Consider the following 27,984-nt stretch of genomic DNA (forward strand, 5'->3'; position numbering starts at 1 on the left):
AAACCCAAGCAGCAGCAGTAGGAGATACACTATGGTTTCTGACGTTATTATGGCTTCATCACAGATGGAGCTACATCCATACATGACAAACGTTGGCTATTCAAAAACAGCAGATCTACAAGCTCACAGCGCGTCACTTCGTGCCACTCTGTGAGCTTGTACATCTGCTATTTTTGAAACATTTTTGTAAAAATCTTGTAAGTGTGAGAAGTAGTGATTTAGAAGCATTTGTATAATCTTCCTCATGTCTTTAAAGCAGTAGGAGATGCACTGGTTTCTCATCACATAGATCCATCCAGAGCTACTGTGTTGTTTCTCCTGTAATAAGTTGTGTTGTTTCTCTTGTATCACAATAAGTTGGTCTGGAGTCTGGACTCCTATTGCTTTTATAGGTCAGGTTTCTTTCCCTCTGAGCTCATAACGGATTTATTTTATTTTGTTCTCTCTCTCCTTCATCATTCAATCAGTAGGCTACAGTGGTTCTCAACCTTTTCAGGCCACAAACACCAAAAATAATCACATTTGAACTGCATGGGACCCATGACAACACCCCACCCTGACAAGCACTGGAATTGTTGGAGTTGAGGCATTACGTTTAGTTTGACTTGGTTCTGTAGAAAATAGCAGATCTACAAGCTCTGAGCTCGTAGATCGGCTATTTTCAAAATGTTTGCCTCTTTCTTATATTATTTGACAATTTGGCCGATGTTTGACCAGTTTTTATAGTACCGTTTGTTGATTAGTTTTGATGCAGGGATGGTCTTTTTTCTTTAATTTCTTTTGAGGTATTAAAAAGGTCTTAAAAGCCCTTAAATTGTCACGTCACTGTCATCTAAAAATCATCTGTCACCCCCCCCCCCCCCCCAAAAAAAAAAAATCATGTGGGGACCCCACAGACCCCGACCCACAGGTTGAGAACCATTTAATTAGTCGATTTAATAATGAATGCAATTTAATTAGTAGATGTAATGAATGTAATTTAATTTGATTAGTATATGTAATGAATGTCATTTAATTTAATTAGTATATGTAATGAATGTAATTTAATTTAATTAGTATATGTAATGAATGTAATGTAATTTAATTAGTAGATGTAATGAATGCATAAATGCGTCATTGGAACAGATTCCGGTCCGCCTAGCGGTCACACGCGGAACCTCTCCCTCCATCTATAGCTCAGTCGAGGTTCCGCCTCGTGGCTGTTGACAGAATGTGACACCCACAGGGTAGTCTCGCGTCACCAGACTGTTGCCTCCCACAATTTACAAATGTTTCCGACATACAGTCTGGGACTCGGAAGCTCTGATCATGTGTAAGGGGAAAGCGGATGCCCCTCCCCTACCCACGTCCGTTTCAGCATTGTGCAGTGGCGCAAATGAGTCCGACTGGAATCAACGAATCTCATAAATATCGTTTATGTCTACTAGTGTCTTCTTTCACAGTTTTTTCGGCGTTAATTCCATGATACCTTTCTCAGTTTTCTGTGATAAACAATCCTCGCACAAATAACATGAATCTACCGCTCCTATGACTATGCTTCCGCCTCGGTTCTGTTTCCACTAGGACTACAGGTCCGCGGGCACCGCGTCGTGATTGGTCGAATGTTTTTCCGGTCTGAACAACTTCCGTTACACAGCTTTCGGGAAGTGTAGTCCCAGACTCTATTTTAGCATTCAGAGATTGTGGAATAGTTGTCTGGTGACGCGAGACTACCCACAGGGTGACACCGGTGAACGGTGCCGTTTTTTACCCTTTTCCACCCATCGTATCTGTAAAGTAAAGATGGTCCTCCCTGCTCTCAGATGTTTGACATTTTAGCGGTAAAGAACATTTAAGCGACGGTTTGAAACAAGCGTTTAAATCTCTTCTTTTAGTCAGCCTGTGCATGTTTTTTGGCTGAGACTTCCGGGTGGTAAAACATAGAGAAGAAGAGTGAGAACATGGTCACAGGCTGAGTAAAGAAAGATATTTAAACGCTTTTTTTAACCCGTCGCTTAAATGTTCTTTTCCGCTAAAATGTCAAACATGTGAGAGCAGAGGGGAATGCCTTTACTTTATGGATAGGATGTGAGGATGTGAGGATAAAGGTAAAAGTCGGCCGACGGACTGAAGCGTGGCAAGTGGCAGCGGTGGCCTAGTGGTTAGAGGGGGCGGGATTGATATCTGAAGGTCCCTAGTTCGATTCCCCAATTCATCACATCAATCATGAATCACCGCTGAATAGCCCTTGAGCAAGGCTTCCATGCAGGGTCCGGCTGGAAACAAGTTTCGTACTTAGTCCGACACCCTGGGTAAACAACAAACTTTGCTTTGCTTTGCTTAGCGAGACTTTAACTCTGTAGTTATTAGTGGAGGGAGAGGCCCCGCCCTGCAGCACTGCGGGACTCCCTCTTTCTTTGGTGTTTCACCCAGGTGGGCGTAGTTACATACTAAACCTCACAACAAATATGCTTTAATTTAACCCAGTAGTTACCAAACTTATTTTTTGGTCGACCCAAATTAGTGAAAATAGCTAATCTACAATGTGCTGTGAGCAGGTAGAGTTTGAAGAAAAATGTTTTTATGTATGTTGTTATGAAAATTTGATTTTTTAAAATTATTTTATTTGTTATTATAACAAATACATAACTTTTCTTTATATAAGAAGTTAAAAAAAGGGATATTTACTTGCGAGTCGCGACCCATAAAAATGGGTCCGTGACCCACTGTTTGGGAACCCACTGCCTCGTCACAACCCAACCTCAAAACCACGCCCACCTGGTCGAAACACCACGGAAGGAGGGAGGAGTCCCCGCAGCGCTGCGGCAGTGAAAGAGTCAATGGTGCATATTTGTGTTATTCCGGTGGGCGTGGTCACATGCAGCTACACGGTCACAGCTAACGGGACGGTCAGACAGTAACGGGACGGGACGGTGGGAGAGAGACCCTCTGGATGCATAGAGAGAGAGAGAGAGAGGCCTGAGTTCTGACACTAAACTAGTAAATGATTGTATTTTAACATCTTAAAGGAAACTAAACTAATAGGGAAATAGATCTATAGTAAAGCAGAAGTAGATCTATATAAAGCAGAAGTAAATCTGCAGCTTATAAAGTTCTTCTAGGTAGTTCTTCAGTATTCCAGGTTCCATCAAGAGGATAATTAGACTTAATGATAGATGTTGTAGAATAACTAACGTGTCATTCAGGAGATCTGAAAACCTGAAGAACCACCATGCAGAAACCAGACCAGCCTACTGGACCTCCTACTGGTTCTACTGGCTCAGAGGAACCTCCTCCTGGTTCTGCTGGGTCTGAGGAGAAGGAGAACCCAACAGAAGAACATTCTCCTGGTTCTGTTGGGTCAGGAGGAGAAGAGAAGAACCCAACCACCACCAACAGCGAAGTGTTGCCAGGTCTGTTTATTATAAGTGAATTTGGGCATTTTTTTTTCTTCTGTGAAATGTTGGGGGACTTGTTGTTTCTAAAGTGTAGCTTGTTTCCTAAATGTTGTTTTATTCATGTGAAGGACCCCCCCATTAGTACAGCATGTATCTGTCCGCGCACCGCCCCCCCCCCCCCCCCCCCACTCATCTTTAAAATATTTGTTTTGTTGAAATATTTCAAACAATATTCCAAATCTTTCCAAGATGCTTTTTGAAAATAGCAGATCTGACACTCAATAATTATTATTTTTTGCTTCTGGGGGGTATTTTGACATGGGGGGGGTCTGCGGCCAAATACATATCATTTTGGGGGTCCGTGACATGAAAAAAATTGAGAACCACTGCCTCTATAGGGTTTTAAAGGGCTCATCTATATATATATATATATATATATATATATGTATATATATATATATATATATATATATATATATATATATATATATATATATATATAGATATATAGATATATAGATATATATATAGATATATAGATATATAGATATATAGATATCATGTTATATAGACCAGTTGTTCTGAAACTTTTTCATGTCAAAGACCCCCAAATTGACACTTATTAGCCAGCGACGCACATTTGAAAAGATAAGCCAGGGACCCCCATAAGAGAAGATTTTTTGACGGCTCTAGCAGTGATTCTCAACCATTTTAATTTCAAGGACCCTCAGTTTCACATGCATTTGGCTACGGACCCCCATTTAATGGCATTTATATCCCCAATTTAAATTGTAAAATCAATGTTGATTTAACTCTGAGAGTGTACAAATGGAACCAAATGGACCCGTTAGGGTCCATTTGGTTCCATTTGTACACTCTCAGAGTTACAGAGCCATTTGGTTCCTAACCATCTACCATTTACCTGGGGACCCCCTGGAACCCCCTCAAGGACCCCTGGGGGTCCCCGGACCCCACTTTGAGAAGCACTGCTATAGTGTGTATTGTTTCAATGTAGGCTGATGATAGGTCCTTGGTTTACGTATGTATTACTTTATTATTAGATTACTATTTCTATGCATTTGATGTATTATGATGTATCTTGTGTCGTTGCTTACTGTAAGTCGCTCTGGGTTAAGAGCGTCTGCCTAAATGCCTAAACTGCTTCTTCTTGGTCTTGTTTTCATGGACCTTTATTTCTCTGGTCAACAGAAGATGAAGGTCAGGTTCAGGCTGCGGGTCAGCAGGGCCTCAGTGCTGTGGCCGTGCTGTGGACCTTCGGTAAGTGTCTGTCGGCCCTGCTGCCCGTCTACCTGGCCGGGTACTACCGGGTCAGCACCGGGCTGCTGGTATTCGGCATGATGCTCTACAGCGGCTGGAAGCACGCCCGGGAGGTCAAGGAGCAACGCTGGAGGTCAGCCGAACATCTGGTCAGCAACGAGGAGTTCACCGTGTCCAAGAACAAGAAGGACCTCCCTGCCTGGGTGAGACATTTATATTATATAATATATAATATTATATTATACAAGAACAAGAAGGACCTCCCTGCCTGGGTGAGATATATATATATATATATGATATAATATTATATTATATTATACAAGAACAAGAAGGACCTCCCTGCCTGGGTGAGACATTTATATATATATATATATATGAAATATTATACAAGAACAAGAAGGACATCCCTGCCTGGGTGAGATATATATATATATATATATGATATAATATTATATTATACAAGAACAAGAAGGACCTCCCTGCCTGGGTGAGATATATATATATATATATGATATAATATTATATTATACAAGAACAAGAAGGACCTCCCTGCCTGGGTGAGATATATATATATATATATGATATAATATTATATTATACAAGAACAAGAAGGACCTCCCTGCCTGGGTGAGAGATATATATATATATATATATATATATATATATATATATATATATATATATATATATATATATATATATATATATATATATATATGATATAATATTATATTATACAAGAACAAGAAGGACCTCCCTGCCTGGGTAAGATATATATATATATATATATGATATAATATTATATTATATTATACAAGAACAAGAAGGACCTCCCTGCCTGGGTGAGAGATATATATATATATATATATATATATATATATATATATATATATATGATATAATATTATATTATACAAGAACAAGAAGGACCTCCCTGCCTGGGTAAGATATATATATATATATATATATATGAAATATTATATAATATTATATTATACAGGAACAAGAAGGACCTCCCTGCCTGGGTGAGATATATATATATATATATATATATATATGATATATTATATTATACAAGAACAAGAAGGACCTCCCTGCCTGGGTAAGATATATATATATATATATATATATATATATATATATATATATATATATATATATATATATATATATATATATATATATATATATATATATATATATATATATATATATATATATATATATATATATATATATATATATATATATATATATATATATATGATATAATATTATATTATACAAGAACAAGAAGGACCTCCCTGCCTGGGTAAGATATATATATATATATATATATATGAAATATTATATAATATTATATTATACAGGAACAAGAAGGACCTCCCTGCCTGGGTGAGATATATATATATATATATATATATATATGATATATTATATTATACAAGAACAAGAAGGACCTCCCTGCCTGGGTAAGATATATATATATATATATATATATATATATATATATATATATATATATATATATATATATATATATATATATATATATATATATATATATATATATATATATATATATATATATATATATATATATATATATATATATATATATGATATAATATTATATTATACAAGAACAAGAAGGACCTCCCTGCCTGGGTAAGATATATATATATATATATATATATATATATATATGAAATATTATATAATATTATATTATACAGGAACAAGAAGGACCTCCCTGCCTGGGTGAGATATATATATATATATATATATATATATATGATATATTATATTATACAAGAACAAGAAGGACCTCCCTGCCTGGGTAAGATATATATATATATATATATATATATATATATATATATATATATATATATATATATATATATATATATATATATATATATATATATATATATATATATATATATATGAAATATTATATAATATTATATTATACAAGAACAAGAAGGACCTCCCTGCCTGGGTGAGACATTTATTAAATATGATATTATATTATACAAGAACAAGGACCTCCCTGCCTGGGTGAGACATTTATTACATATTATATAATATTATATTATACAAGAACAAGAAGGACCTCCCTGCCTGGGTGAGACATTTATTAAATATCATTTAATATAAACCCTGGAAGTAAAGTATAGATGGTAAATAAACCTTTTCCTTTTTTACCTTGTTCTCAACCTGTGGGTCAGGACCCCCAGGTTGAGAACAAGGTAAAAAAAGGTTACTGGTATGAAGAGTGAAAAATATGTACAAAAGAAGAAAGAGAGGGGGGGTAGGTTAGGTTAGGACATGGGGTAGGTTAGGACTTGGACAGGGGCCATTTTTGAATTGCAGCCTCCTGAAGATGTATCTTTAGGGCAGTTTTGAAAGTGAGTAGGGTTTTACACTCCTTTACTCCTTTTGGTAGGGCGTTCCACATTTTTGATGAATAGCATGAGAACGAGTTCATTCCCTTTGTTGAGCCAAATCTGGGTTGAACATGATCAGTGGAGCTGCCTCTGGTGTTATGATCATGGACTTGATTAACATTTTGAAAGTATTTTGACAAATACAGGGGGATCCCAATGTTGTGGTGTATCTTGTAGACCAGGCCCATAGCAAGTTGCTGTACTCTGTCCTCAACCCTAAGCCATCCAATCCTAGCAAAATGAGCAGGGGTTAGATGGGTTTTGTGATTGAGGCCAAGAAGTAGCCTTACAAGTTTGTTTTGGGATGTTTGGAGCCTTGTTTTTAAGGCCTTGGAGGTGTTGTGATACCATGAAGTGCATGCATAATCATAATGACCTTGTATGAGGCCCCCTGCAAGAATCTTCAGAGTATTCTTACTGACTAGACGATCAATCCTCCACAAAAAGCGTGTTGTCTTGTTGACCTTTTTGATCACTCTTTCTGCGTTTTTGTTACCGGAGAGGTTTGCCTCCAAGATGGAACCCAGGTAGCTAATTTCCTCCTTTCTTGTGATGACATCATCACCCACTTTGATTGTGAAACTCTCAGCCTTGCTAAGGTTAGGGTTGGACCCAAAGAGGATGGATTCAGTTTTACCCAGGTGTAATGAAAGTTTGTTGTCCGAGAGCCAGATGCAGATCTTGTTGAGTTCAGTGCTGAGAGTTTTCTCAACCTGCAGCCTGTCCCTGTCCGAGACCAGCAGAGCCGAGTCATCTGCGAACAGGAACAGTTTGCAGTCGCAAGCTGAAGACATGCCATTCACATATATCAGGAACAGTAGATGTCCTAGTTAGGGTTGTCCGATATTGGCTTTTTTACCGATAACCGATATACCGATATTGTCCAACTCTTAATTACCGATACCGATATCAACCGATACCGATATATGCGGGCCGGGGATTATTGTGATTAGTTTAAGCTCAAATTTCATATCACACACACCATACAGTAAGAACTCCTGTAACTTATTTATAAAGCAAAAAAAAACCCGATACCGATATTTTCCCGATATCAATTTTTATGATAATATCGGGAGGCCGATAATATCGGGAGGCCGATAATATCGGACATCCCTAGTCCTAGTATACTTCCTTGAGGAACACCACAAGTCACTGGGAGGGGAGGGGACAGACTGTCAGAGCCGGTTGTCTGGTTGATTCCCTGCTGAGGTGACGGCCCACTTAAAGCACGAGTTTTAGGGACGTTAATGGGATTTAGTATCCTGGGCTGTTTTTTGCAGATGTCCCTTTAACTCTACTGTTTAACCACGTTAACCCTGGCTTCCCTATTTTGGGCATGGTGACCCCATGCCAGCGGTTAAAGAACCATGTTCCTCTTAACGAGACCCACACAGCTCCCCATCTGAGGCTGTCCTGTTAAAACACAGGTTAGAGATGTTTAAAGGAGATCTATAGGTAACAATCACAACCTTTTAGAGTGTACAGTATGTATGGATATTCCTAATGCACACAGTATAGAAACACAACTTCACAATGTTATGCAAGGAATATAATACTGTAGCCTACTCCTTGTATGATATTTGTCAGTTCTTACCCATTGTTGAGAGTTGTGATATGATTATTTTTGGGGGGTCCCCAGTTCAAATATGATTATTTTGGGAGGTCCCCAGTTCAAATATGATTATTTTGGGGGGTCCCGTACTGAAAAGGTTGAGAACCACTGCTCTAGTGGGTGGATCATTTATACTGTATTGCATCTTGGTACATATTTCAACGTTATTAGATATTGCTCACTGTGTCCAGGGTATGATGTCACAACATTTCACATGTTGGCACAGACTGCTATGAGCCCAGTGATAAATAAACCTTCTGGAATGTTTCATGTTGAAAACATAACGATTAACACAGGACATGTTTCTGTCAGAACAGTTTGTTAAGAGACTAACTACCACATACTTCAGTAATTGGGTATTTGTGAGTTAATTAAAGGAGTAGTTCACCCATTTCTTTTTGGCATTCCTAAGCCAATAATTTGATAACGGGCGCACTTTCGCTTGGACACTCAATGAGACTCCTACCAGAGACATTAGCATCTTTCTGCCGGTCATCAAATTATTGACTCAGGAATGCGACAAAAACGAACACATCTCCATGAATTCATGGCTTCATGGGGTGTGTAATGGATAGAAAATAAGTGATATTTTGGGTGAACTATCCTTTAACTTCCAAGCAGGATTCTATCTCTTTATGTAAATCTCATCTCATGTTGCTTTTTTCTTTTTTAATTTCAGGTCAACTTTCCAGATGTGGAAAAAGTGGAATGGCTGAATAAGGTAATTTCCCCGTCCCGACATACTTCCTTTAAATGTTCCTTGTTTACTGTTTCTCTACTGGCTTAAGACATGACCAACAACAAGCTATTCTTCTGCTGTTTCACCATTAGCAACATCACAACATATACTGTAGATTTACTATCAAATAACCGTTATCCTTTCGGCTGTTATGAGCTGTTATTGGATACACAGTATATAGCAATGGTTCTCAAACTCCAGGGGTCCTTGAGGGGGTTCCAGGGGGTCCCAACAAGCGGCTTAAACACTTGAGACCTATTTTATTTGCAGGCTATTCAAAAAATAGCATAATAACGTGTCACAACACCTTGTGAGCTTGTAGATCTGCTATTTTTGAAATCTGAAATCTACTCTTATCCGGGCCCCTGGCACAAAACATTTTCAAATGGGGGTCCGCGGCCAAATACATCTCTATCTGGGGGGGTCCTTGACATGACAATGTTAGAGAACTAACAACTGGAATATAGCCTTCATACATAACATGACGATAACTAACACTGCCTGACTCTTTATTTGCACACAAAGCTGAACATCTGTCTTTCTGTCACAAAGCTGAACATCTGTCTTTCTGTCACAGTGGTTTTCATATCAAGGTCCATTATTTATTTGAGCCACAGAACCGTTTGATGACATTTACACTCTCAGACCAAAGACTTAGAATATGTTGTTATCGTTGGATAAGATTGTGTCCACAGTCCATCCATGCTGTATTGATGTTGGTTCAATAGGAGAGATAACAGGCAAACGTTGATCAAAAAGAACAATTCTTTAATTAAGTAATGCAGATGTTTAACAATAATTTAACTCGTGAGAGTGTAAAATGAAATCTAATAAGGGTCCATTTGGTTACCAACTCTCTGGGGACCACCTGGAGCCCCCTCAAGGACCACTGGTGGTCCCCGGACCACTGGTGGTCCCCGGACCACTGGTTGATCTATCATACAGTGTGAACTTGAAGCGTTGCTGCTGCATCATGCTAAAGGCTAAAGGCTAATAACTGCTGTTTGGCTGGAAAGGAAGGCTAGAGCAGAGAGCCCCTCCCCCTGGCTTCTCTGTAGTGTGTGTGTGTGTGTGTGTGTGTGTGTGTGTGTGTGTGTGTGTGTGTGTGTGTGTGTGTGTGTGTGTGTGTGTGTGTGTGTGTGTGTGTGTGTGTGTGTGTGTGTACAGACACTCTGTACCCAGTGTGTCTGTCTTCATGCTGCGGTCAGAGCAGACAGACAGGCAGAGCAGACATACAGGCAGGCAGACAGACACACAGACAGAAGGCTGGCACCATGCCAGCTCAACCCACTCAACATTTCCACTTGGTTGCTGGCTCGCTTGCTCACAGGAAAAGGGGTGTGGCCGCAAGAAAAGAAAAAAAAAACCTTAAATCCAGTCAAACAAATGCCGCCCCCCCCCCACCCCCCCACACACACACACACACACACACACACCCCCCGCCCCCCCATCCTCATTCTTTCAGCCTGTCCCAGAGTCAGAGCTGGCCAACGGCTTGATTACATTACGTTGTGTGAGTTGTTCCACAGCCAAAACCTGAAAATAGCAGATTTTACAAACTCACAACGTGACGCGTTGTGACGTGTTGTGACGTGTTGTGAGCTTGTAAAATCAGCTCTTTTTTTCAGTTAGTGACGTCAGTATAAATCCGGGCTTAAAGGCGTTCTAACGTTCAGAACGGCGTTCAGCTCATGAGATCCAGAAGCACCGGATCAGACACAGACAGAAGCCCATGTTTGATGCTTCCTCTGGGGACTAAATGATCATCTGACTGACGACCATCCTCCTGGGAGCTCCAGGCTCTGGATGATGATGACTCACTGTCCACACACACACACACACACACACACACACACACACACACACACACACACACACACACACACACACTCACACTCACACTCACACACACACACGTTTGTATTACTATACTTGTGAGGACATCAACGCTTTAGGAAAAAGTATATATTATTTTGCTATTTTTAACCCATAAGCCTATAGCCAAAAAACAGCAGATCTACAAGCTCACAACGCGTCGCGCAGCGACGCGTTGTGAGCTTATAGATCAGCTATTTTTCGGTGCATGACACTGGCGCGCAACTAGTCATGTTTAACGCTAATTCCAATCCCTAAATGAAGGTTTTTCTAACGTATTTCTAAAACTTTTTTTAAAACTATAAAACAACCATTTGTCTTGTGAGGACCAGGAAAACGGTCCTCACTGTATATTTCTTCAAATTCTACTATACTTGGTCCTCGCAAGTATAGTATTACACACACACACACACACACACACACACACACACACACACACACACACACACACACACACACACACACACACACACACACATACACAGAAGCCATGAGGCTTCAAGCCGACCAACTGTTGAACTGCTGCTGCTTCTTCTTTTAGACAAACACTCACAGTCTTCGTCCTCCCGCTGGGAACACTAGAGTCCGGGGGGTTTCCATAGGAACACTAGAGTCCGGGGGGTTTCCATAGGAACGCTCATATTTAGTAAACTAGTGGTCGTGTAATTACAGCAACTGCTGCTGGTCTCTGTTATGTAACAAGGTCTCCCTGATTGTGTCGTCTCTGTCCAGTGAAACGACCTCATATGTCACCAAACTGTTACTTTATCAGGATTCAAATTCAATAGCATCAAAAGTAGCAGATCTACAAGCTCAAACACACGGCGAGTTGTAGATCTGCTACTTTCCTGTGCCGCCGTAGTAGTATGATGAAGTATTGGGACGTTAATTTAAGAAAACAAAAGACAAACAAGTTTAGAATACGGAGATAAAAGGTTTCTGCTCCGACATCAACGATATGTAGGGAACCAGAGCAGAGAGAGTTAAAAAAAACACCTTAGCAGCATGGCCACAGTGTTGCTGTAACCACGCGCACACACGCTCACGCACGCACGTGCACGCACGCTTTTGATTTTACCGAATACCGATTCAAATCATTTAAAATTAATTTAAAAAAAAATATATATATATATATATTTTTTCCCCCCAACTTTTTTCCCCCGCCTCTCCAAACTGCCGCTCTAGGCGTCCGCCTATGTCGCCTGTTTGTACGCGCCGGCCCCGGCTGTAACCACGTTTGGGCCTTTATATACCGGAGAAAAAAGACCGGCTTGACAAAGGCTTGAAAGCTTTGAGATCTAACACAAGACAATCTGGCAACGACTTGAATGACTGAGGCTTAAATAGGACTGTTGTCTGGCTGATGGTCAGTCTGGCAGGTCACACACACACACACGCACACGCACTCGTACTCGCGCACAGACAGAAGAACTAGGTTAGGATGTGGCAATGGTGGGAAGTCTCTTCTCAAAGGGCTCAGAGCAGTGTTGCCAAGTCTTGTGACAAAAGGGGGCGGCCATAGCTCAATGGTTAGTGAGCCCGCCTAGGGAGCCAGAGGCCCTGGTTGCCCCAGGTTCGATTCCAGGCCAGCATATGTGTCGATGAAATTAAAATTGTCCCTGAGCAAGACTCTTAACCCCTAATTGCTCACAGGTTCTCATTGGAAACAAGACCGCAAGGACTTTAATGAACAACCTGTTAAAAGGAAGTATCCTTATCCTTATACAGAAATAGGCCAAACCCACCTCCAAAAACAAGCCAAATCTTGCCAGAGAAATAAGCCAAATCTCAGCTTGAAAAAAACAAGCCAAAACAAGGCCAGTAATAATGGCCATATATTATATTTCTAATGTAAATGATGCTGCTCTATACCTGCTGCATCCTCCACACCACAGCTGACACAACCTGGTCAACACAGTCCCTGTATCATGATGAGGCATTGGGTGAGAGAGTGAGACTCCTTTGTTCTGGGAGCGGTCAAAAAAACACCCTCACCCAGGCCCCCCCACACAAAGGGAGTCATACAGTAGGACCCCCAGTCCCAGCGAGTGCTTCCCTGGTCAGTTCATGGTCTGGTCTCAAACTAGCCCAGTGCCCCCCCCCCCCCCATAGAGCAGGTGATGTTGTTAGAAGGATCCCTGGCTAATAAGCCTTATTAATACGTTATAATTGTCCTCTATAACAAAATTGTTTAAATGGAAAAACTCCTTAAATATTTGATCTATTTTAGAAATAGTTCATCTTTTACTGAAGGGGGGGGGGGGGGGCAAGGCCCGTCGCAAGTTGATGATGTCATTTGTCCGTGTGTGGTCCATTAATAAACAATGGTACTTAACCTAAACATCACTAAAAACTAACTTAATACTTCCATGGACAAATGACATCATCAACCTGCGACAGGCTTTGTCCCGCTTGAATAAAAGATGGATATGACGCGTTGTGAGCTTGTAGATCTGCTATTTACTGAGCACGACACCAGCGTGCAACTATAAAGTATAACTGAGCCTTAACCGCCCAGGACGCTGCAGACAGATTCTGACATGAAGCAACAAAGCAGCCGTTTTAGAAGATAATACTCCTGCAGTTTGTTATTAAATGCCTGGGAGAAGGCGCGGCCGTGGATTAACCTGACCGCATCACTGTGTGTGTGTGTGTGTGTGTGTGTGTGTGTGTGTGTGTGTGTGTGTGTGTGTGTGTGTGTGTGTGTGTGTGTGTGTGTGTGTGTGTGTGTGTGTGTGTGTGTGTGTGTGTGTGTGTGTGTGTGTGTGTGTGTGTGTGTGTGTGTGTGTGTACACCACACCAGGGACGGAGGCGGCCACCCATACAGGTGTAATTGTTGTAAAGCAAAGTGATATTACATTTAAAAATAAACCTCGACTAATATGCAATAGGGAAATGAGCACAGATTAGGGCATGGGCACAAGGTTATCTGTATTTAGACTCTTTCAATGATAATTAAAACAATAAACACTGCATGCCTGCAGCAAGCAGCATCATTTTGCCTCAACTAATGATCAATAATAATACAGGGGTCTTCAACATGGGGTCCGCAGAGGCCCTAGAGGGGGTCCACCAAATCGTTGTGTGATGGGGAACATTAGCCGAAAATACAACGCCTGCGAGGCGTTGTGAGCTTGTAGATCTGCTATTTTCAGAGAGTCAGTGTAGAGGGAAACGTTGGCTAAATATTGAGGCTATAAAGGTTAACTATCTGAAAACACACAACATGAATCCAGCTGTCTATGAAATCTATGAAACGATTTGTCAGTGGTGTTTAGGGATGCCCAAATGGAGTCATTTTATTAATCGTCTAATAGGCCTTATTGATTAATTCATCATTAACCGTTAAAGGAGGAGTTCACCCAACAAATGACTTATTTTCTATCAATTGCACACCCTATGAAGCCTTGAATCCATGGATTATTTTTTTGTTTTTGTCGCATTCCTAAGCTAATAATTTGATTCCCGTCTCCTACCGGCTAATGTATCCGGTAGGAGACACAAAGTAGATTATTTGTGTCTCCTACCGGAAATACACACGGTCATCAAATTATTGTCTTAGGAATGCCACAAAAACAAAAATAAATCCATGAAATCAAGGCTTCATGGGGTGTGTAATTGATAGAAAATAAGTCATTTTTTGGGTGAACTCCTCCTTTAAGGAAATGTGTTCCCAAAAAAAAGAGCTCTATTTACCAATTAAAAAAAGAAAAATACACTGTTTATTTTTCATCCCAAACACCACTCCTCTTTGCTGGCGCTTCTTTTTGTGTTTACTAGCGTTAGTTTAGTGGAAGTCACTTGTGGTTGCAGTGGTAGACTTGGCCCTTCAAAATAAAATGTATTTTTTTTTCTAACGGTTTGCCATTAGCCATTAGTGTTAACCGGTTGCCAATTTCTTAACGGTTAACGGTTAATGGTTGGCCATCCCTTAGTGGTGTGTCTGGTCTGACCAGTGGACATGGACGCTGACATTAAAAGCCAGACATTCCACGTCTCTCTCTGTGTGTGTCTCAGTGACAGCGTGTCAGCCTCATTGCTCGTGTCATTCCAGACATGTGACAAATAGATCTATTAATATTTGCAGAGCTGGAATGACTAAGATTACTCCATAATAGCTCAGCAGTGCCTCGCCGGGACTTTCACCATGGAATGTAAACAGCAGCTATAGTTTAATCAGGGAGGAATTTAATCCAAAGGGGAACACTGTAGCACACATGGAAACAAGGCCATCACATTCTGTCATTAAAGGGATAGTTCACCCAAAACATAACACGTTTTTTCTATGGATTACTCACCCCATGGATCAATTCATCATCAATTCATGGATATTTTTCAGTTTTTGTCTCATTCCTAAGACAATAATTACATGACCAGCGGACCGGTAGGCAGCGGTTCCGGCAGGAGACACAAAGGAGACTCTTTTTATCTCCTACCGGAACCACTCCCTCTGGTGTTGTTGAGCTTGTAGATCTGCTATTTTTGAATAACCAAAGAAATCTAAACATGACACAGATGCGTTCCTGGATTGAATGGGTTAAGTTGGTATTAGTCTAATGTTTTCTGTGTTCTGCTCCTGGTTCCAGGTTCTGCAGCAGGTGTGGCCGTTCGTGGGCCAGTACCTGGAGAAGCTGCTGGCGGAGACCATCGCCCCGTCCATCAGAGCCTCCAGCTCTCACCTGCAGACCCTCACCTTCACCAAGGTGGACTTTGGGGACAAGGTGAGGTCACACGCAGTCTGGGTCCCTCGGCTAAATGATTGATAGTTAGGAACCAATACTAGATAGGTGATGCAGAGGGCCACTATATATTTACACACTCACTCCAGAGGGACACTATATATTTACACACTCACTCCAGAGGGACACTATATATTTACACACTCACTCCAGAGGGACACTATATATTTACACACTCACTCCAGAGGGACACTATATATTTACACACTCACTCCAGAGGGACACTATATATTTACACACTCACTCCAGAGGGACACTATATATTTACACACTCACTCCAGAGGGACACTATATATTTACACACTCACTCCAGAGGGACACTATATATTTACACACTCACTCCAGAGGGCCACTATATATTTACACACTCACTCCAGAGGGCCACTATATATTTACACACTCACTCCAGAGGGACACGTTGCCGGGTAGACGCCTTTTATCTCCGTATTTTTTCCGTAAATGAATGCCGTATTTCGCCATTCTATGTCACACAAAAGTAGCAAAAGCAGACATCTACAACATTGGTTCTCAAAGCGGGGTCCGGGGACCCCCAGGGGTTCTTGAGGGAGTTCCAGGGGGTCCCCAGCTAATTGATAGATTAGGCACCAAATGGACCCTTATGGGTCTGTAACTCTGAGAGTGTACAAATGGAACCAAATGGACCCTTATGGGTCTGTAACTCTGAGAGCGTACAAATGGAACCAAATGGACCCTAACGGGTCCATTTGGTTCCATTTGTACACTCTCAGAGTTAAATTAACATAGATTTTACAATATGAATTAGGGTCCAAGAGATAGAAATGCCATTAAATGGGGGTCCGTAGCCTCTAATGCATGTCAAACTGGGGGTCCTTGAAATTAAAATGGTTGAGAATCACTGCTAGAGCCGTAAAAAATCTTCTCTTATGGGGGTCCTTGGCATATCTTTTAAAATGGGGGTCCCTGGGCTAATAATAAAATTTGGGGGTCCTTGACATGAAAAAGTTTGAGAACCACTGATCTACAAGCTGAAAACGTGTCGCAGCGCGACACGTTTTGAGCTTGTAGATCGGCTAGTTTGAGCTTGTAGATCGTCTAGTTTGAGCTTGTAGATCGGCTAGTTTGAGCTTGTAGATCGTCTAGTTTGAGCTTGTAGATCGTCTAGTTTGAGCTTGTAGATCGGCTAGTTTGAGCTTGTAGATCGGCCAGTGCAAATATGATTATTTTGAGGGGTTGCGTCCTGAAAAGGTTGAGAACCACTGGCCCAATGCATATCAAACTGGGGTCCTTGAGATTAAAAGTTAAAACATTTGAGAGACGCTGTAAAACATAACTCTGATAAGATGAAGAGCAGCAGGGATGTGCACAGATAGACTCTAGGTGGTGCTAGAGCACCTGCCCTTTGCCCTCTTGACCAATGCCCTTTTGAAGTGCCCTTTTAAAAGTTTACAGCAGGGGGTCCGGGACCCCTAGGGGGTCCTCAGAGTTACTACAGGGGGTCCACCAAATCTTTATATGATATGATTTTTCTTTTTACCATAACCACTCGAAACCTAGCATCCCTTTTCTGAGGAGAACTTTAGCCAAAAATAGCAGATCTACAAGCCCACAACGCCTCGGCGTTGTGGGCTTGTAGATCGGCTATTTTTGGCAAAGAGGTATAGGTGTAGAGGGAAAAAAGAGCAGACCAAGTAAACAAAAAAAAGTATAATTTACTTGAGCACCTGCCTCTCAAAATGTCTGTGCACGCCACTGAAGAGCAGTAAATGAGTGTTGTGTTGTGTTGTGTTGTGTTGTGTTGTGTTGCGTTGTGTTGTGTTCATCGTCCTCTCCTCTTCCAGCCCATGAAGGTCGTAGGGATCAAGGCTCACACAGAGAACGATAAGGGTCAGGTTCTTCTGGATGTCTACATCAGGTGAACAACATCTACCCACACTTTATGGATCTAAGTGGTTTAGTTTCGTTGTTCATTCAGAGATCTATATTTTTCTTCATATCATTTTTCTCCTCAGCTACGTTGGTAATGTAGAAATAGACGTGGAGGTGAAGAGATATTTCTGCAAGGCAGGAGTCAAAGGAATACAGGTATGTATATATATATATAATACAGGTATGTATTAGTTTTGATTTGAAGGTGATGTTTACTTATCTTTATACTTTGGCTTTTTTCTAAAATAATTGTTTGAAATATCTGGAAAAAATCTTGAAATTTTTTCGACATTTTTGCCTATAATTACAACTTTGACTTTGACCTCTTGATTGATCATACAACTGCCGCTGCTTCTACTTTTTGGTGCTTTTCGGCGATAGTTGAGTCTTCTTTCACTTTCTCCCCGCCGTTTGGTGCCCCCGAAGGTTGGTGCCCTGTGCTTCAGCACCTAAAGCCCTGCCTGCGGGAGGCTAGATTAGGTCATATATGTAAGGTGGACCCAGGCCGTGTAGGGCTTTAAAAACAAACGGTAGAATTTTTTTATCAATTCTGAATTTGACTGGCAGCCAATGAAGGGAGGCTAGAACAGGGGTGATGTGATCCAACCTCTGGGTACCATGCAGTCTCTGTCTCTCTCAGTCTCTGTCTCTACATTAAGTGTACTTTGTGTCTCTGTCTCTACATTAAGTGTACTGTGTGTCTCTGTCTCTACATTAAGTGTACTGTGTGTCTCTGTCTCTACATTAAGTGTACTTTGTGTCTCTGTCTCTACATTAAGTGTACTTTGTGTCTCTACATTAAGTGTACTGTGTGTCTCTACATGAAGTGTACTTTGTGTCTCTGTCTCTACATGAAGTGTACTGTGTGTCTCTGTCTCTACATGAAGTGTACTGTGTGTCTCTGTCTCTACATTAAGTGTACTGTGTGTCTCTGTCTCTACATTAAGTGTACTTTGTGTCTCTACATTAAGTGTACTGTGTGTCTCTACATGAAGTGTACTTTGTGTCTCTGTCTCTACATGAAGTGTACTGTGTGTCTCTGTCTCTACATTAAGTGTACTGTGTGTCTCTGTCTCTACATTAAGTGTACTGTGTGTCTCTGTCTCTACATTAAGTGTACTTTGTGTCTCTACATTAAGTGTACTGTGTGTCTCTGTCTCTACATTAAGTGTACTTTGTGTCTCTACATTAAGTGTACTGTGTGTCTCTGTCTCTACATTAAGTGTACTTTGTGTCTCTACATGAAGTGTACTGTGTGTCTCTGTCTCTACATTAAGTGTACTGTGTGTCTCTGTCTCTACATTAAGTGTACTGTGTGTCTCTGTCTCTACATTAAGTGTACTGTGTGTCTCTGTCTCTACATTAAGTGTACTGTGTGTCTCTGTCTCTACATTAAGTGTACTTTGTGTCTCTGTCTCTACATTAAGTGTACTTTGTGTCTCTGTCTCTACATTAAGTGTACTTTGTGTCTCTACATGAAGTGTACTGTGTGTCTCTGTCTCTACATTAAGTGTATTGTGTGTCTCTGTCTCTACATGAAGTGTACTGTGTGTCTCTGTCTCTACATTAAGTGTATTGTGTGTCTCTGTCTCTACATTAAGTGTACTGTGTGTCTCTGTCTCTACATTAAGTGTACTGTGTGTCTCTGTCTCTACATTAAGTGTACTGTGTGTCTCTGTCTCTACATTAAGTGTACTTTGTGTCTCTGTCTCTACATTAAGTGTACTTTGTGTCTCTACATTAAGTGTACTGTGTGTCTCTGTCTCTACATTAAGTGTACTTTGTGTCTCTGTCTCTACATTAAGTGTACTTTGTGTCTCTGTCTCTACATTAAGTGTACTTTGTGTCTCTACATGAAGTGTACTGTGTGTCTCTGTCTCTACATTAAGTGTATTGTGTGTCTCTGTCTCTACATGAAGTGTACTGTGTGTCTCTGTCTCTACATTAAGTGTATTGTGTGTCTCTGTCTCTACATTAAGTGTACTGTGTGTCTCTGTCTCTACATTAAGTGTACTGTGTGTCTCTGTCTCTACATTAAGTGTACTGTGTGTCTCTGTCTCTACATTAAGTGTACTTTGTGTCTCTGTCTCTACATTAAGTGTACTTTGTGTCTCTACATTAAGTGTACTGTGTGTCTCTGTCTCTACATTAAGTGTACTTTGTGTCTCTGTCTCTACATTAAGTGTACTTTGTGTCTCTACATGAAGTGTACTGTGTGTCTCTGTCTCTACATTAAGTGTATTGTGTGTCTCTGTCTCTACATGAAGTGTACTGTGTGTCTCTGTCTCTACATTAAGTGTATTGTGTGTCTCTGTCTCTACATTAAGTGTACTGTGTGTCTCTGTCTCTACATTAAGTGTATTGTGTGTCTCTGTCTCTACATTAAGTGTACTGTGTGTCTCTGTCTCTACATTAAGTGTACTGTGTGTCTCTGTCTCTACATTAAGTGTATTGTGTGTCTCTGTGTCTCTTCAGCTGCATGGGATGATGAGGGTGATTCTAGAGCCTCTGATTGGAGACGTGCCAATAGTGGGTGCGGTCACCATGTTCTTCATCCGCAGACCGGTAGGTCCAGCATTGAGCCTGAAGCCTTAATGACTGTTATTGATTTCTCTCTGGTCTATAAAAGTGATCCATACGCTGCATGCTTTGCTTCCTTCCTCTTCTTCCTCCTCTTGTCTCTTCTTCCTCCTCTTGTCTCTTCTTCCCAGAAACTGGACATCAACTGGACCGGCCTCACTAATCTGTTAGATATTCCTGGACTAAAGTGAGTTCTGCATGAAAAACCTCACCTTGATGTGTGTATAATAGTCTGTATGCATTCTTATCCACCTTGATGTGTTTATAATACTCTGTATGCATTCATATGGTAAATGGTGCATTTATATAGCCTATAGCGCTTTTATCCAAAGCGCTTTACATTGATTGTGCCATTCATACATTCACACACACGTTCACACACACGTTCACACACACACACACACGCGCACACACACACGTTTTCACACACACACATTCACACACAGATGGAGGAGGAAACCATACAAGGCACCAACCTGCTCATCAGGAGCAGTTAGGGGTTCAGTGTCTTGCTCAAGGACACTTCTACACTAACTCTAGGGGAGCGCCCCAGCCCGGGATCGAACTGGGAACCTTGCGGTCTCCAGTTCACTCTACCCTTGAGCCACTGCCACCCCTACATATCCACCTTGATGTGTTTATAATACTCTGTATGCATTCATATCCAGCTTGATGTGTTTATAATACTCTGTATGCATTCAGATCCAGCTTGTAGATCTGCTACTTCTGATGCTTCTTGTGTGAAGCTGTTAGTATGATCAAGTATAACGTTAATTAAAGGGGAAAAAACACAACAAGTTAGAATATGGAGATAAGAGGTTTCTGCCCGACAGCAACGGCTAAATAATTGTACTGGTGTAATTATAAAGTACACAATTAGAGTTGAAGTCATTATGCACTTTATTCATACGCACATCCCACTGAGTAGATGCTGGGCAGAGGGTCTGGTCTGGTCTGGTCTGGTCTGGTCTGGGCTGGTCTGGTCTGGTCTGATCTGGGCAGAGGGTCTGGTCTGGTCTGGTCTGGTCTGGTCTGGTCTGGTCTGGGCAGAGGGCCTGGTCTGGTCTGGTCTGGTCTGGCCTGGCCTGGTCTGGTCTGGGCAGAGGGTCTGGTCTGGGCTGGTCTGGGCTGGTCTGGTCTGGTCTGGTCTGGTCTGGTCTGGTCGGGGCAGAGGGCCTGGTCTGGTCTGGTCTGGTCTGGGCTGGTCTGGTCTGGTCTGGTCTGGTCGGGGCAGGGGGCCTGGTCTGGTATCTGGAGCTATTCCAGTGTGCAGACATCTCCTGTTTGAGTATATATAACATTTAACAACAGTTAAGTCCTTTCCACACAGAGTCCGTTTTGGGGATTTTTATACAGAACAAAATGGACAAGAACATTTGTTAAAGGAGCTCATGTTTCTCTGTGATCTCTTACACATCTATACTCTCACATTGCTGCCTGACACGTGGCTGTGACTGTGCATCATTTCTTTTCAATCAAACCTAGTTAGTTTCCTGCATTTTTGGGGACAAGTTAAAAATGGATTGACCAATACAAACAGGGTTTGTATTGGTCAATTGTATTGGCTTCCAAACTGTGGCACAAACTCCCCATTGCAGTTAGAACTGCAGACTCACTCCCAATCTTCTGCCGTAATCTGAAGACTCACCTCTTCACACACAGATGGACGGCAGTCGCTCAGGGGTAGAGTGGCCGGGTAGAGTGAACTGGAAAACCGCAAGGTTCCCAGTTCGATCCCGGGCTGGGGCGCTCCCCTAGAGTTAGTGTCGAAGTGTCCTTGAGCAAGACGTTGAACCCCTAATTGCTCCCGATGAGCAGGTTGGTGCCTTGCATGGTTTCCTCCGCCATCGGTGTATGAATGTGTGTGTGAATGGGTTAATGGCACAATCAATGTAAAGCGCTTCGGATAGAAGCGCTATATAAATGCACCATTTACCATTTACCACCTTGTCCTATCCTTGATGACCTTGCAGGATTATGCAAAGGTTAAAATGTCAATTAGATAACATGTTATGTAGACATAACATGTTATGTAGACATAACATGTTATGTAGACATAACATGTTATGTAGACATAACATGTTATGTAGACATAACATGTTATGTAGACATATCATGTTATGTAGACATAACATGTTATGTAGACATAACATGTTATGTAGACATATCATGTTATGTAGACATAACATGTTATGTAGACATATCATGTTATGTAGACATAACATGTTATGTAGACATAACATGTTATGTAGACATATCATGTTATGTAGACATAGCATGTTATGTAGACTGATGCCAGGTTATTTTAGACCAGGCATCCTATAGTGTGTATAGTTTCAATGTACAGAATATTGCTTTTTTGATTTTATACAGTTTAAACTGATGATAGGTTTACCTACGATCCTAGAATACTATGTCTATGCATGTGATGTATTACCTTGTGTTTTCCTCGCTTACTGTAAATCACTCTGTAAGGGCGTGTGATAAATGCCTACATTGCAAAAGTGTAATGGACCTCTCTGTGGTAACAATATCCCTGTTCCTTCCAGCATCATGTAATAATAATGTTTCTCTTCCTGTCCTTCCAGCATCATGTAATAATAATGTGTCTCTTCCTGTCCTTCCAGCATCATGTAATAATAATGTTTCTCTTCCTGTTGTTCCAGCATCATGTAATAATAATGTTTCTCTTCCTGTTGTTCCAGCATCATGTAATAATAATGTTTCTCTTCCTGTCCTTCCAGCATCATGTAATAATAATGTGTCTCTTCCTGTCCTTCCAGCATCATGTAATAATAATGTTTCTCTTCCTGTTGTTCCAGCATCATGTAATAATAATGTGTCTCTTCCTGTTGTTCCAGCATCATGTAATAATAATGTTTCTCTTCCTGTTGTTCCAGCATCATGTAATAATAATGTTTCTCTTCCTGTTGTTCCAGCATCATGTAATAATAATGTGTCTCTTCCTGTTGTTCCAGCATCATGTAATAATAATGTGTCTCTTCCTGTTGTTCCAGCATCATGTAATAATAATGTGTCTCTTCCTGTTGTTCCAGCATCATGTAATAATAATGTTTCTCTTCCTGTTGTTCCAGCATCATGTCTGACAGCATGATCATGGACGCCATCGCCGCCTTCCTGGTTCTCCCCAACCGCCTGACCGTCCCCCTGGTACCAGACCTACACGTGGCACAACTACGCTTCCCTCTGCCCAGGGTGAGAGGACACCACACTAAAACACACACTGGCCCACATTTATCAATGGAGCATGAAAAAAAGGCTTATTTTCTGCCTTAAATCCGCCCTTAAGCCAACGTCCAAGTGACATTTATCAAGCGATCCTATACAGCCAATCCTAGCGTACATTTGGTCGGAGCGTTGATAAATCGGCTGAAACCGAGCGTCATTTAAATAACACGCCCTTAAATATTCTAGAAACGCCCCGATTTTACGACATGAAGAACCAGAATACGACCAAACAAAGCATGGAAAGCCAATAACAAAGAGTTTTCCCCAACCGCCTCGCTGGCTGTCAGGTCACACACACACACACACACACACACACACACACGCACACGCACACGCACACGCACACGCACACGCACACGCACACGCGCACACGCACAGGCACAAGCACCTAACTACTTGCAAGCCGAACTGTTTTCATGTATTCCGTAACGGTACAATCTTTGTCACATAGGCTAGTAGCCTACATGAATGACAGATTATGATACCAATCACATATAAAAAAAATTTGTACAGAATTAATGTAACAAAAACACCCCAAATAAGTAACAAACCTGGCGAAAAAATAATAAAGAAAAACATTTTTGAACAATTTTTGAAAAATGTTGTCCACGCAGCCTGCGCGTGCATGCATTTGTCCTGGGGGTTTGGGCCCGAAAACTGTCCTTTGCCTAGGGCGCATTCTGACATTAACACGGCCCTGTATATAGCTTAACCCAGGTTGTACATAATTCCGTAGGACACGCTACTGTATAGGTTTGGAGACCTCACTGTCCATGAAAAGATAACAGCGGCGCCGCCGTGCCGGTCCAAACTCCCGAAAATAGTGATAGTGAGAAGCCATGAGGACAATTATTATTTATTATTTTTTATTTTTTCTCTTAGGGTGTAAATGTATACATCTATATCCTCTCTTTTAGGGTGTGGTGCGTATCCACCTCTTGGAGGCTGCTGACCTGGCCTCCAAGGACAACTACGTGAGAGGCATGCTGACCGGCATGTCTGACCCCTACGCTCTGCTGAGGGTCGGCCCCCAGACCTTCACCTCTCACCACATAGACAACACCCTCAGCCCCAAGTGGGGGGAGATTTATGAGGTAAGGAGAGGATGTGCTGTGTTGTGCTGCATCTGGCCTGGATTTTTCAGATTGGCCTGCGCCACCAGGAGGCCGATTTGTGCAAAACACATTTATTGATACTACTCATACAGATTTTGTCCAAACATCACACAAATCGGTACACAGTATCTCTATAGTCATTTGATCAACACGGATCTGTCCCATTTTCCATATTCCATCCTCATTGCCTAAGATTGGCTTCCAAAGTTTGCAGGATTGGTTCGTTTTCAACAAAATGCCTCAACTCATGAACGCAGAATGTGATTTCATCAGCCTCATGGTGGCGCTATAACAGGCCGATTCACGTTTTTACCTATAACTGCACCGATCTGCGTGAAACTTTGCACGCACACTCCCTAGAGGCCAAGAAAAAACCTTTTCCCTGCATTTTTCACATCTGCCTGTTAGAGCGCGTTAGGTGGCTGACTTTTGTAAAACAAATGTTTTCCTCTTACTCCTTCAGATTCTGTCCAAAAAACACGCAAATCGGTACACAGTCTATATCTCTATAGTCATGTGATCAAGATGGATGTGTCCGACATTTCATATTCCATCCTACTTGCCTAACATTGGCTTTCAAAGTTTGCAGAATAGGTCCGTTTTGAACAAAATTCCTCAAATCATGAACACAGTGTGCGATATCTGTGAAATGTTGTACGCACATGCCCACTAGGCCGAGGAAGAAATGCCACCCTTTTCACATTGGCCTGTTATAGCGCCACCAGCAGGTTTAATTTAGCAAACTACATTTTTGGAACAAAATCATGAATGCAGTGTCCAATTGCTGTGAAAAGCCTAAGAATAAGTGGCACCCTTTTCACATTGGCCTATTATAGCGCCACCAGCAGGCCATAATAACATACCTGACCTGGCGGAGACCTGTGCTCCAAGGAGCACTTTTTCTAGTTGTGTGTTGTGTTTATGATGATGTGTGTACATCATCAGGTCATTGTGTGTTATGTTTATGATGTGTGTACATCATCAGGTCATTGTGTGTTATGTTTATGATGTGTGTACATCATCAGGTCATTGTGTGTTATGTTTATGATGTGTGTACATCATCTGGTCATTGTGTGTTATGTTTATGATGTGTGTACATATGGTGTGTGTGTGTGTACATCAGGTCATTGTCCATGAGGTTCCTGGTCAGGAGTTGGAGGTGGAGGTTTATGACAAAGACTCAGACCAGGATGACTTCCTGGGCAGGTACATTATTCATACATTCATACATACTGTACATACTGTACATATACAGTAGGTGGACACAGTGACTTTGACCAGTTTCACTTTGTAAACCTTTGCATCATGCATGTCACACACAGAATGCTCACACAACACCTATAGATCACTGAAGTCTGACATCATTTACACATCCTACCTGTTTTTTTCCCCCCGTTGTGAATCCCCATAGACGTGTTTAATATCGTGTCAAATAAGAACTGTGTTCCAAAAATAAACAACTGATCCCGGCGGTTTGACTCTTATGGATATGAAGCACCAGCTGACGGTGAGAAAACCATAATGTTACTTCCGACGAATTAGTTAAAGGTAGGGTAAGTGATATTTTTGGGTTAAAACAAAAAGTATTTTGTTAAAAGGTTAAAGCTCTATATTCTGATAGTAATCATTGCTATCGAGTGTTTGTTCAGTAACAGGAGTCTCCCCGTCTCTCCAGCTCTTTAATAAACAGAAAATACATTTTCCGGTAGGTGTCAAAATCTCAGCCAATCAGGAGAAAGTACCAATTTTTAAGCTTCATTTTTATAGTGTTCCAGTTCCAATTTTGCCTGCTCATTTCTTAGTGTCATCACTTCCAATTTCACTTGTTTAATCTATATCCTGATTGAGTTCTCTATCCTGATTGGATAAAATTGGAAATGGAACTGAAACTGAAACGAAAATGCATTTTCTGTTTAATAAAGAGCTGGAGAGACAAGGAGACTCCTTTTACTGAACAAACACTCTATAGCAATGAGTACTATCACAATATAGAGCTATTTAACACTTATTTTAACCAAAGAAAATCACTTACCCTACCTTTAAATGTTCGCCAGAAACAGACTATCAAATATGAGTGACTGACTATCATAAACTATACAGAGCCTCCTCCCTGGCAATACCCCAGAGACAGTTTGTTTATTTTTGGACCACAATTCTTATATGAGACGATTCTAAGATGACCCAATGTTGTTCTCCATAGAGAAATGACTTTACGACCCAGGGGATGAACGAGTGACGTCAGGACTTCAGTACTCTATGGGTTTGATCATGAGGATTATGGAAGTTAAATGGTGGATGTGTGCATAGGACTCTATATGAATAAACGTGTTATATCAACAAAACGCATGGCGTTCTGTGTGTGTGTGTGTGACATGCATGATGCAGAGGTTTTGAACGTGAAACTGGTCAAAGTCACTGTCCACCTACTGTACATACATTCATGTGTCTCCTTGTCTGTCTCATGTCTCACCATGTCACGTGTCTCCTGTCAAAGACTCAGAACACCTGTTCATATCAACCTGTGCTGCTTGAATGTTATGCTGTATCCAACATGACAGCCATGTAAACACACACATCATGTCATGATGCTGTATCCAACATGACAGACATGTAAACACACACATCATGATGCTGTATCCAACATGACAGCCATGTAAACACACACATCATGTCATGATGCTGTATCCAACATGACAGCCATGTAAACACACACATCATGTCATGATGCTGTATCCAACATGACAGACATGTAAACACACACATCATGTCATGATGCTGTATCCAACATGACAGCCATGTAAACACACACATCATGTCATGATGCTGTATCCAACATGACAGCCATGTAAACACACACATCATGTCATGATGCTGTATCCAACATGACAGCCATGTAAACACACACATCATGTCATGATGCTGTATCCAACATGACAGACATGTAAACAAACACATCATGATGCTGTATCCAACATGACAGCCATGTAAACACACACATCATGATGCTGTATCCAACATGACAGCCATGTAAACACACACATCATGTCATGATGCTGTAT

General features: G+C 41.1%; 2 protein-coding genes across 2 annotated transcripts in view; one reads left to right on the plus strand and one right to left on the minus strand.

The window, feature by feature from the left end:
* Positions 1–27,984, minus strand: part of g0s2 (G0/G1 switch 2) — a 277,791-nt gene that overhangs the window by 53,662 nt on the left and 196,145 nt on the right. The window lies entirely within an intron of this gene.
* The window catches only part of LOC311049303 (extended synaptotagmin-1-like), a 123,972-nt gene continuing 98,871 nt past the window's right edge, over positions 2,884–27,984 (plus strand). The window contains exons 1-11 of the mRNA XM_084062850.1: positions 2,884–3,392; positions 4,587–4,858; positions 9,400–9,441; positions 15,921–16,055; positions 17,894–17,967; positions 18,065–18,137; positions 20,457–20,546; positions 20,693–20,748; positions 23,657–23,777; positions 24,728–24,904; positions 26,049–26,131. Of these exons, the coding sequence (XP_083918976.1) occupies positions 3,212–3,392; positions 4,587–4,858; positions 9,400–9,441; positions 15,921–16,055; positions 17,894–17,967; positions 18,065–18,137; positions 20,457–20,546; positions 20,693–20,748; positions 23,657–23,777; positions 24,728–24,904; positions 26,049–26,131 (1,304 nt within the window). The 5' untranslated portion in view covers positions 2,884–3,211. The remainder of the gene's footprint in view (positions 3,393–4,586; positions 4,859–9,399; positions 9,442–15,920; positions 16,056–17,893; positions 17,968–18,064; positions 18,138–20,456; positions 20,547–20,692; positions 20,749–23,656; positions 23,778–24,727; positions 24,905–26,048; positions 26,132–27,984) is intronic.

This window comes from Gymnoscopelus microlampas, assembly GCF_963454915.1.
Source record: "Gymnoscopelus microlampas genome assembly, chromosome: 7".
Lineage (NCBI taxonomy): Eukaryota > Metazoa > Chordata > Actinopteri > Myctophiformes > Myctophidae > Gymnoscopelus > Gymnoscopelus microlampas.